The 12,826-nt window shown below is 30.8% G+C and overlaps 1 protein-coding gene across 1 annotated transcript in view; it reads right to left on the minus strand.

Annotated features, from left to right (window-relative positions):
* Positions 1–3,189: 3,189 nt before the first annotated feature.
* LOC143058771 (cardioacceleratory peptide receptor-like) overlaps positions 3,190–12,826 on the minus strand; it is a 45,190-nt gene continuing 35,553 nt past the window's right edge. Inside the window, exons 2-7 of the mRNA XM_076232214.1 lie at positions 11,104–11,212; positions 10,229–10,358; positions 7,962–8,287; positions 6,300–6,435; positions 5,710–5,796; positions 3,190–4,099 (exon numbers count right to left, since the gene is read on the minus strand). Coding sequence (XP_076088329.1) covers positions 3,855–4,099; positions 5,710–5,796; positions 6,300–6,435; positions 7,962–8,287; positions 10,229–10,358; positions 11,104–11,190 — 1,011 coding nt within the window. The 5' untranslated portion in view covers positions 11,191–11,212 and the 3' untranslated portion in view covers positions 3,190–3,854. The remainder of the gene's footprint in view (positions 4,100–5,709; positions 5,797–6,299; positions 6,436–7,961; positions 8,288–10,228; positions 10,359–11,103; positions 11,213–12,826) is intronic.

The following is a 12,826-nucleotide window of genomic DNA, read 5'->3' on the forward strand; positions in this document are numbered from 1 at the left end:
TTTTTTTACTACTGATGATGCCATTATAATCTTTTGAATATCCTTTATTCATAATATTTATATCATGAAATATTGCTAATTTATTAAAAAAAAAATCATAATTTGGTTTTTAGTCTAGCATTGAGCATTTACCTAGTATCATGCTGAGGATATCGCCTTCATGGGTGTAACTAATTCAAACAATCTATCTAGCAACGAAACGATATCACAGCTCAATGATAATATTGTATGCATTCCGCAAATGATTATGTAATAAAGAACCTTCTGTTTTAAGATCGCCTTCTTATCATCACAATTGCAAAAATAATAAAATCTATCGCTCATTTAATATATTTTGTCTTTTTATAATATGAAACATATAACAGGTGGTGTCTTTCAGGTCAGAAATACATGATATTATCTAAATGATAAGGTGTTCTTATCAAACGTGATGTAAAGTTCAGCAATAAATGTGTTACTTGATTTAAAAGTTCATGTGTTTGTTATTTTTCTTTTGAAAACGTAAACAAATAATGTAATGACGATATCTTAATGTGTATTGGTTGATAAATTCATTGATTCATGCAAAAGCTTACATTTGTTGTAGCTTACTTTTCATTTCCTGTGAACTTTTTCACTCAATGTGTACTATCATTTCCTGTGAACTTTTTCACTCAATGTGTACTATCATTTCCTTATTATTATACATTTAATATGGTAGAATTCAATACAAAGCACAGACATATGGTTATTCATCCAAACACATAATCAAACAGTTTGCATGAACCTGTCCACAAAAGGCTTGAACTATAGAGGTCTAAATCTTTAATTGGATGTTTCAAATATTGATGTTCTTTTATTTAAGAAAATGCCTGTACCAAGTCCGGAATATGACAGTTGTTTTCCTTTACTTGGATGTTTTTGAGCGTTTTATTTTGCTTTTTTATTACGGACTTTTTGTTTTGAGTTATTCACGGAGGTTGGTATTTTTCTTTTATTTGACATTGTAAATTTTAATGTTAGCCTCCTTTATTGGAAAAAAAGACAACATTCAAGATTAAAATATGAAAGCTTTAAAGTATCAAATGCTTAGGAAGCGATAAAAATAGATCATTCAATAAACATTCATCTACCATTGCCACCGCACAGACGATCAAACCACATCAGAAACACTTAACTGAAAACCAAACGGTGATAATAAAGATCTCATACGAAACAAGGATGCAACAAATGCATTAGCTATCTTAACGAAATGAAATATTTATACCTATAGGTCTCGGACATCATGAATGTATCTGAAATCGGAAAAAAAAACATTTTTTAGTTGTCTTCTAAGTATCACTGTGACCGCAAAAAGTCATAAAAAGGGACATGTATGGCTTAACATTTACAATTTTTTATTTCGACATTTGTTCAACGGGAAAAAGATTCAATTTAAAATAACTTCATCTTTTTGTTTTACATCTACATTGGAAATTTGAATTACTATCTAAACTAAGAAGTTTGTGGTAGATATTTAAATTATACAAAAGAAGATCACTGTATCTAATTCATTTGCAACATTCGAGCATTTTTTGTATATAAACATGAGTTTTGCCGGAAGCATGTCCTATTTTATATAGTGTATCATACCCTGTTTACTCGGAGGGTAAATACTTCAATACTTAATGAATAGGGGGTGTCACTGGGGTAATGTTGCCCTCCCTTTTTATATAATTTAGAATATATATTTGTTCATATATTGCGTAGGTGAACTGTTAATCTTCGCCATATTGGTTGGTTTTCGTGGGGTTTGTTGGAAAAATTGAATAACGGCGAGACTTTAGACTGTGAAAAACATGACAGGGGTTTTCGTATACAAGTAATTGAAACTTGATCGACATTATCATACATATGCCTGATGATTTTCCCCGTTCCCAAATTTTCAAGCTGGAAAAGGTTACCAATATCAGGGGCACGTAATATCACCTTGTATATAGGAATTGACCGCCGAGATTATTTATTAACACAACTACATATGTTCACTTTATCTAAAGTAACATGACTGGTGACTTGAATATACTTAACGAGATTCATTTAAATACAGCAGCTAACCCAAATAATGGGGTATAATAGTAATAGCAGTTATATATGAATTGTCTAAAGAATAATGCACTCGTAAAAATTGATTACCTTAGCTGTATTTGGCAAAACTTTTAGCAATTTTGGTCCTCAATTCTCTTCAACTTCGTACTTTATTTGACCTTTTTTAACTTGTTTTGAATTCGAGCTGATGAGAAGTTTTAACTTTCAATATTTTGCCGTGTTCACATTAATCTAAACTCGGGTGTTATGTTAGAGTAATTCACATATAATCTAAATACAATTTCGTTCCCATTGATAAAACTCAATGTTTTTTTCTGACATGAATAGTCATCCTGTTTTTTTTTGCAATGAGCTGTCTTGCCTTTTTACAAATTTCCTTTTCAGCTGTTGTTAACGAATGTTGGTATGTGGTAGTGTGGTTTTGTGACTAATATTGGTAGTGTTATGATCATACATATGACAACTATGAAATTATGTCATTGTGGTACAGGTGAATCCATTTATCAACATCACATCAGTGGTTGCATATACCTTGACATGACATTTAGTCGTTTACAACAAATGCTAACTGTAGAAAAGAAACAGAACAGGAATAACATAAATACAAATTAAGGGAACCTATTGTAGATTGGGAAATACTTGTTTTCAGGTTTTGTTTGAGATACCAAGCAAATGTTGGATTTTTTTAGAAACTTTAGATTTATCGCACTAGTATCAATCAAAAGAAAAGAGCAACTCGAACCAAGATAAAAGATGAACAGTGTTAACTCATATAAAAGAAGAGGTGGTATTATTGCCAAGTATACATACAACTCACAATAGACAAAATGAAACAGAGATTAACATCTATAGGTCTCTGTACCACCTTCAACAAAGCCCATACCACATAGTCTGCTGTAAAAGGCCACATGAATAAAAATCACAAATTTAAAATAACGTAAACGAGTAAACTAACGCACTTATCAATCTACAAACAAAACATAAAAATGAACGAAACAGAAATATGTAACACGGTAGCAAGCAACAACTACTGAATTTTAGGCCCTTGACTTGAGACAGGTTATTTACAGTCAGTATATGTTAAAGTGAATAAGATATTCACAAGTGTAAGTATTTAAACACAGATATTGTCTATTTTTTATTATTTGTATGGAGAAAAGCAAAAACATGTATCTTTTAAGTTTAAACATGTGTCTTTATTGAGTATTTGGAAAAAAGATATAACAACTTCTATTAAACCCTGTAACCGTTGCGGATGCAAATGTTACCGTGTAGCAGCATTAACATGATCTTTTGTGAAATCTACACGGTTGTCTTTTCCGTGCAAGATATATTGCTCTCTTAATACATGCGCCAGTCTTTTATGATCCACTTCCATCGTTTCTCAATACCATATTCGCAAATGGTGTCAATGGAAAGCCGAAAACTAAATCCCTAAATATTTTCCCCCGAAACGGGGATCGGATTAGGAGCCTTTGTGTTGGTAGTCCGATGCGTTAACGACTTCACCACATTATTCTATTAAATGTATAATCGCTGTTTGTTGATTAATCTTCCGTCGTTCTTGGGCTTATATTATTACATTGTCTTCTTTAGCTAAACTAAGGAGTCTTTTGTCGTCAAATCGCACTCCTGCGTACAAAATGTTTTGCCTGTTATCTATGATGAGTTTATTGACCTAAAAATGCTCAAACAACTATAAGCCATACTTTTGTTATCATACTCTTCACATGGATAATGAAATGCACCATCAGATCATCTGCATATAGAGAAATCTTGCTTAAAAAAATTTAGCTACCCAATGATACTGTTTCGGTTTCGGTTTTAAAAGTTGTACCACTAAATACTTTTTTCTTCGTCCTATTCGTCTTAGAACGAAACATTTTCTGGTTGAAAATAAGAAACACTAAAGGATTAGCCAGGCTGTTAACCGGAGCAAGTAAATAGAGTATCAGAAACCAAAGCCCATATTCTGCTATTTCATGGTGTGTTATGACTGCTGCGATTGTAATTGGAGCCCAGCAAATAATGTATGCTGTAAAAATATTTGTGAACTTATATTATTATTAATTGAAGTCATATTAAGTAGACTTTTTTCATGAATATATACATATATATTTTAGAATCATGATACGTATTATTACATTTAACATGCAGTTTAGGTACTATAAATAGATATAAAAACAATGTAGCTCGCAGGAGGATATATGTTTTGCACCAGTTTGTTAGGTCATGTCATTTTATTTTACGGTTTAATGGGATAATTTGTTCGACTAATGATTTAAAGCTTGATAGATATGAATTTTCTAAGGTCGTATATTTTTTATGGTCTCCTTGTGTATACATCATATATATCAGGTTCACATGTTTTGTTTATCTTTAATTTTTTATCTATCGCATCTAATTATTTGACTGATGAATGCTTTGTTTTTCTTCGTGAAGTTGACATTGTGCTACTCATGTTGTAGCAAAAACTCGTTTAGAATATAATTTTTTATTATTAACATTGATGACACAGGTATTAAATGGCATTTCTCTCATGCTCCAAGTTTGAAATCGTCTCATGTTTAATTGTATTTATTGTATTTAAATAGACACGTGTTCAGGCATAATAGAAAATAAATGATTATATTGTTGATATTTGATACATATTATTTTGTTCTTGTATATTTTACGTGAAATAATGACTTTTGGTTGCATTTAGGTATATATACAACACATGTCCTTAAATGAAAAAGAGCAGACAGTTGTAATGTTCTATTTTTTTTTTATCTTAGAAGGAGAGAGAGGAATAATTGACAGGACCAATCATTATACAGTTTATCTTAATGATAACACAATTTCAAGGATATCACTATTGTAGAAACCAAACAGTATGCTTCACGAATGATCATACAACACAACACTGTACATTGTATGTCGTTATTTCCTGAAACAGACAATAACAAACCTACAGCATGCATGTTTACAAGTGTAATTATGGTAATTTTACTCACTGCCGCAGGGGTCGAATTTAAAGCTTGTTTGTGTACTGGCCAGCCGGACCAGTGTACTGAAAATCTACTGGTCCGGCTGCAAATCTACTAGTCCTGCAAAAATGACATTCCCGTAGATGTTTTTGTGCTGTTCTGGATTGTTCATAAGCGAGTACAGAATCTAACTTAAATCGTGAAGATTCCGTTACAAAATTACATTTCTTTATATCAGGTCTGTTACTGCAAAATTTTCACCTGTTATCCAATTCATAACAGTGCCATCGACCATATAATTTAGTCATTCGCGATCTTTTTCCAAGGATTTTTGATATTTACGTTTCCTTTTGTCAATTTCAAAAAAATTATACCGATCAGTCTTTAGAAAGTCGCTTATTTTAATTATTTTGTCAAGCGTTTTAACTCCTTCGAAAAAGTCCACATTTTGTGTTGTTGTGAAGGACGCTCACCCATAACATTAATTAACTTAATCAATTGTAATACTTAGTACACCAAATAAATATAATTTCTAACTAATGCCTAGGCGACACCAGTATTGTAATGGTTGTTAAAAGATATACATTGAAAATAAAAAGTAATTTATGTTTAGATTTAAGAGTTGCAACCGTCGTGTTTACATAATGCAAACGGGTATAAAAAAGTTAATTCTTACCACATACAACAACGCATAGTAGTTTTATGGTTCTGATCTTTGCCTTTGAAATGCTGTTACTTCTTACATTTGTATCACACCCATTATCTACAATGATTAATTATATGTTCTAAAAACTAATTTTCATTTACTTTTCTTAGTTAATTTTTTAAAAAAATAACATCCTTCCTTGTTTAGAAAATTGTGGGATTGTATTCTTAAATTCAGAAACAAAAACAAATATAAGATATGAATATCTTTTTTAATTATTTGTTGCAGATCATTTGATTATATGCATGGTACAACGATGGTATGCAGTCTGAGAGCATCTGTATTTTGGTGTGCAATTTTTAATAAGGTATATCTGTTCATCGTTTCCAGGTTTTAACTACTATTGATTCGAAAATGACTTTGATTAGGTTCGCTTAATAATGAATCCTCGGGAGAGTAAAGAAATAGACATGAAACGTTATCAATAAAATCAAATTTAAAAACAATAGATTTCCTGTTTAAAAAAAATTGAATTTTTCGAAAAACTAAGGATTCTCTTATCCCATGCAATATTAAATTATAAGCTTGTACTTTTGATAATAATAAGATTGACAATGTACCTGCATCATTGTTTTTACCACGCAAGAATCCATTTCTTTCCCGACCACGTATAGTAATAATGATCACAATGTAGCATACCGTTATGATTACGATTGGCAGAATGATGATAGTGGTAAGATCTACGTATAAGAACACCTACATTAAATAACAAAACAAGAACAGTATATCAATACCTACAACATATAAGAAAATGTCTGTATTGCAATATCAAATAAATAAAACAATAGGTATGATAACAATATATGATATACGTATCAATAAGACAACTTTCGACCCTAGTAACATTTGCAAAAGTATGACAATATATGTGAAAGTACGGTCTTCAACACCTTTACTCACACCAAACAACAAGCTATAAAGGGCCCCAACATGATTAGTGTTAAACCATTCAAACGGGAAAACCAACGGTCTTATCTATATCAACAACGAGAATCGAAGAAACACTGATAAACTCTAAAACATACGACAACTGCTAAAAATCAGATTTACAAATTAGAACAGGTGCAAACAAATGCACCGGGTTCAAACTTTCTGAAAGGTACCAACCTTTACAACAAACACACTGTAAACTATCAATTGAAATGGCTCAACGAAATCGATAGACATATTAACACGATTGAACATACACTGATTGAACAAAATATCTACAATACTATTACCATTATGCATGACATTTTATGTTCAGAAGAAAATAATATGCATTTTTGATGCATAAATATTTATTATTAATGGTGTGGTTTTTTTTAACAATCTTAGAGTAACTCGTTATACTATCGAAGTATACTGTTAATTTGAGATTTGTATCAATTTGTAATGCATGTTAGTCATGTTTTGTTTAACTTTTGTACCCATACTATAAACAACAAGTTGATTTATTTTGTAACAAATGTTTTCCTTTTCCTATCAACAAAATTAGTATATTTACATCTACCTTTGAAAATTATCTAAAGCCATGTTGTTCCAGGTTTTAGTTGTCATGTTTACATTGTTTTATATCCCCTTTTTCAATTTATAGTGTACATGTTACATATTGTATAAATATAGTGTCATAGATAAATTTGACTCATTCAGTGAACGTCCACATGAGACAATAATATTTTTTTAATAAAGTTATTTTTTTTTCGTAGATTGTTTTGTTAGAAATAAGTTTGCCTAAGTTAACGTTTTTAGTGTGGAATTCAAGGTAAGTATTATATTGGGTTTTCAGTAACAGGACATTATGAGTACGGCACTCAAAAAACATATGAACTAAACAAGACTATATATGTAGGATGTATTCATAAAATTAAGAAGGCCGTACGGTTACAAATAATTTTTCACATCGCTTTATAAAAACTCGGTTTAAAAATTGTTTAATTTTCAGTCATGTTACCTTTAGTTATTGATATAACTAATATGTTGTGAAAGATATGATACATTACTTTGACATTATCATTACGCTAACTATTATATGTTGTTATCTAAATTGGTTGTTACGAGAGATACAATTTATTACAATCGGGAGTTATTGTGTGAATCCCTTTATCGACCTAACCACCAAAATGCAATTATGTACATGACAATGAATGTAACTGACTTCAAGGTCAATGCTTATACATGTTTGACTTTGATTTTTTTATATCCAGTCCATACCTACTTGTATAAAAAAAAAACAAACTTACAAAACTTGGTGAATCGTGCATACAGTAGACCTCCTTTTCACTATATGTACCAAACACTCCGTACGGAATTGCAAGGACACATCCAATAACCCATGCCGACAATGCTAGTCCATAACGGTATAGTTTGCCCTTAGAAGCAGCGGCTAATGGTCTTACAATAACATATGCACGGTCAATTGATAACACAACAATTGCATATGTTGACACATAAAACGGAACCATTGAGAAATACACGTAGTAAATGTAGCACACATGGGAATTCCATGGCACATCAAACCAATTAAAAAGGGTTTCAGGTAGTACAAAAAATACCCCTACACAAAAATCTGAAAAATAAGAATAAAACCTGGTATTTACATGTTTGTATCTTAGTATGTAACTTTTGCTTTTTGTAAATTAATCTTCGTTTAGTTGTGTGTACTCGCGACTAATTTTAATATATATATAAATTGGTGTTCGTAAATATTTTTGTGACTGTATCAATGTTAGCAGGTTCACATCAAATCATCTAATTAATTCCAATAACTGTGTACCCTTTTTTAACACCTATATTTAATTTGGTTTTGTATGAAATTCATGATGTTCAATATATTATATCGTGGGTTTTGCGGATTGTTTTTTTCTGTCTGCTATACATGCTATATATTGGCAAATTTTACCAATGAGACGATGCAAACATTTGCTATGAATTATCGCTTTTGGTTTTCGTTAACGCAAGTCGTATGTGTATAATCCTCAGTTTCTCTGATATTTAGTTTGCAACTGCAATGTTTTTTATATTTGTCGCGTCATGATTTTAAACTTCTGATATTGGAGATCTATCCTTGACACCAAAGCAGAACAAATGTACATGCACAGCAAACAAAAAAAGAACAAATGCGCATGTACATACAAAAAAAAAAAAAAAAAAAAAAGACAACAAGCGAATGAACATTATTTGTTTTGCTTTTTCATCACACAATCTATACGTAGCCTTCAAGACGTAACAAACACATTCTTATATCAATACATGTACAAGAGGTACTTTTGCATTTGTCAATGGTTTTAGACTTTATCCAATTCCTGTCCTTTGTTCTTGATTGTTTATTTAATTTGTTTGTCTATTTTTGGGTATTAACTAAGACATATTTAGTGGAAGAGAGAAACTGTTAAAATCCCACTTTAAAAGCATAGAAATTAAAGTAAATATATCTTAATTTTTACTATGTTTAACATATCTATTTAGAACGGTAAACATATCCCTTAATGAATCAATTAATCAATCAATCAAATATACACATAAAGTACGGTCTATTTGCAATATCAGCTTTGAGATCGTATACCGGTATATTATAGCTACTCTCTAGTCTGAGTCAAAAAATATATCTCATCTTTCAAATTATATAACTTAAAGTAGATCTAATTTTTTTCCACATTGTATAATTGACATAACAACCTTCATTTTTCATTGTTCAATGAATGTATATCTTGGCAGAAATGATAAAATAGCATCATATATTAATCAGTTGTAATTGTATTTGCTCTTTAGAAAGCTGTTGTAATCATTATCCAAAATTTCTTAGGTTAAATATTTTGTGTATGACAAAACCAAAATAGTAATATATCATTTTCTATTGGATGATAAGTGAAACGAAATAGGTTTCAACCTATTTCTGATGAGAAAATACTTTAATTTGTAAAATAGAAAATGAATTGAGTTGAAAGGATTTCTGATTGTTATTTCGGCTGAATGAACCAATTCGGAAATATACTTCCGTCTAATTGAACACTCATGAAAAGTAATATGCTGATATTTAAGAACACACACAAGACGCGTGTTCATGCATTCTTATTCTACAGGTAAGCTCTAATCAAGACATATTAAAAGCTGTGCCAAATACGACCCTGAACATTAACAGATAATTTAAACCACACAAATAAATAAGAAACCGTTCCACATCTAAATTAAAACATGTAGGCTTAAATATGAAAATAGTTTTGGGTTATAAATAGTTTTTACAATTAATTATCAGTAAATCAACAGAGCTGACGTCATCAAATATATTTCATATCAACACCATAGTGCTATTTTAAGGATTGGTTACATCATCTAGAATATTTTGTACTACATCAGTAGTTTCGAGCTGGAGGCTTTAAAACTTTGCCATAGAAAACAGGGTTATCATTTCGTACTTGCAGTACATGAGTCTGAATAGTGTAAACTGTTTCATACCATTATACAATATCGGTTCTGAATTATTTCATTGTAGATCTATACCATGTCTTACCTGCAATGGCTAGATTTGTTACGAAGAATCGCATTCTCGATTTAGGATTTCTTGAAACCAGTAGCACTACCACCAAAAGGTTGAAAAATATTATTCCAAGAAGAATGACCAAGGAAATCCATTTTAGACCCTGCAATAGATTGATACATAATAATAAATATAGTTTAAATGACTGCGTGATTAAAATATTTCTTATTAGGATATGATTTCCCAAAATTTATGTAATGAATAATGTATTTTTGTTTGTATCAGAGAGTCACCACATACTAAAAAGATATCCACTCATAAATGTAGAAAATACCCCTACAATGCAATGGCAACCTAGTGATGCCGCTTATATCGAGCTTCCCAATTTAGGAAACAGAACTCGGAAATGCAGTTAAGACTATTCGAACAAATTCGTCGTCGTATGTGAAACAGATATTCAGTTATGGTCAACCAACTTAAAACGTTTACGAAAGAGCAGCAGCACTGTATCATTGAAATCAGGGTAAAAACGCAATCCTTGGGATATTATCATTTGGGAGATACCTATGCAATATGCAGGCTTTACATACATTTGATTGCTAATGAGACAATTCCTCACATGAGATCAAGTCACACAATATTTAACAATTATAGGTCACCAAACAGTCTTTAACAATGAACAAAGCCATACTGCATACTCTGCTTTAAAAGGCCCCCAAATGAAATATGCAAATTAATTCAAACGAGAGTATTGTACAAAAAATAAAAAAAAAATAATCGAAAATAAATACGGCACAGCAGCGAACGACAACATAATAACAGTCTCCTGATGCATGCAACTTATAACTTGTTGTTTTAATTGTATGAGGTTAACAATTACTTGATTGGCTTAAAATATAATAAATTACCTGAGATTCGCGTGTGTCGGTTGTCGCTGTTTCATTCCCAGCGTCACTCCCGTTTATTTGAATTGTCATATTACTTAAGAACGCCATTGTTTCTTAGAATCAAATTAGCCTACAAATTAAAAAGAAACAAGTTTGCAACACAATTTTGTAACGTGTAATGTTTAAACAAATCTAATTGGAATAACAGACTTTCAAACCTCTGATGATTCGTAGTATATACATCAATGTGGTCGTTTGCTATTATTATCAATTCTTCAGATATAACATTAACAGTTTTGTTGCACTGTTATACATCAATGGACCCAGATTATGTAACTTATTGCATATCGGCTGAGACACGAATCGCGATCTATCAGATGATTTTCATAACGGCATCAAAAAAGAGAAGAGAAATTCGCATAGAAGACGTTAACATTGCTTATACCGAGAAAATCATTTTACTTAAACAAATTCCATCATTACAGATTTTCAAAAAAAAAAAATATCTTTACAAAGAAGTATGTCTTCTCATGAGAAAATATTGAGTTTATTTCTCATCTCACCTCTGGTTGATTTTTTTTTTATAAAAGTCCTTAAATCATACAACTTACAGTGCTGTAATTCAAGTGTTTAGTCTAAGAGTAAAATAAAAATGGTGGTGATTTTTTAACTTCATAGTAATTTCAATCTCGGTAAGGTTTGTATTTATACATATATTAACCAAGAACATATTTCCATGTTCGAGAACCTCTACATTCATTAACATAGATTCCCGTACACGTAGACTTTACAATTTATAGAAATATGTCGTAATCGGTTTAGCATAAACATGATATTATATTTTGTTTTCACAATATTAAAGTAATCTGTGGAATAATCTATGGAAGGTGGTGTCGATAAGGGATAACTTTATCAGTGGAATAATCTATGGAAGGTGGTGTCGATAAGGAATAACTTTATCAGCAGTCAATCAGTTATAAAACCTGATGTTTCACGTTTTGGTTCATTTGAAATTTTAAAATCTAATATTATCGCCAAAAGATCAAATGAATATGTTTGAGGATTTTTGTATATATGTCACACTTGTACGACCTGTCGAAGTTGCCGTACTCATCGAAAGCTAAGAAACATCTGCTCTTTACCTTTAGGATTTCTTTAGTGATAGTTGAAATAAAACATCCACCATTATGAGTTCATATCTAATTTATGATGGGGCTTATCTTTGTTTCAATCATTTGTCTGGTTAGATAGACTGTTGTCTGGCTTTGCCTATTTTTGTTCTCATTGTCATTTTCTTGTATTTTTTTTTATCTATTACTATTTATCTATCTCTTTTACATTGTATTCTACATTGCCGTTTAATAATATTTTATCACAATATTCGATAGCAACTAAACCTTTGCGGTTTTATAGATATGTATTGCAGAGCTTTCGATATTTTGCTGACACTTCTTTTTTGTTTAAAGATATGAGTAACTAGTTAAAAACAACCGTACTGAACATTAAAAAGTTAGCAACAGAAATATTAAGTATTTTTGATAAAATTGCCAAAAATTATTTTCTTTAATGTTTCAACGTCATTCTCCAAAAGGTTTGAATGTAATACAAATGTATCATGTATCAACTTCATGATTTAAAACAAATCTTATTTTCTGTTTAGCTCATTGATATGTAATTAAACCGGAAAACGACCTTGAAATTTCTTGAAAATGGTAGGCATTTAAGTCGGGTAGATAAAGGTGTA

Source organism: Mytilus galloprovincialis, chromosome 14 (assembly GCF_965363235.1).
Source record: "Mytilus galloprovincialis chromosome 14, xbMytGall1.hap1.1, whole genome shotgun sequence".
Classification (NCBI taxonomy): domain Eukaryota; kingdom Metazoa; phylum Mollusca; class Bivalvia; order Mytilida; family Mytilidae; genus Mytilus; species Mytilus galloprovincialis.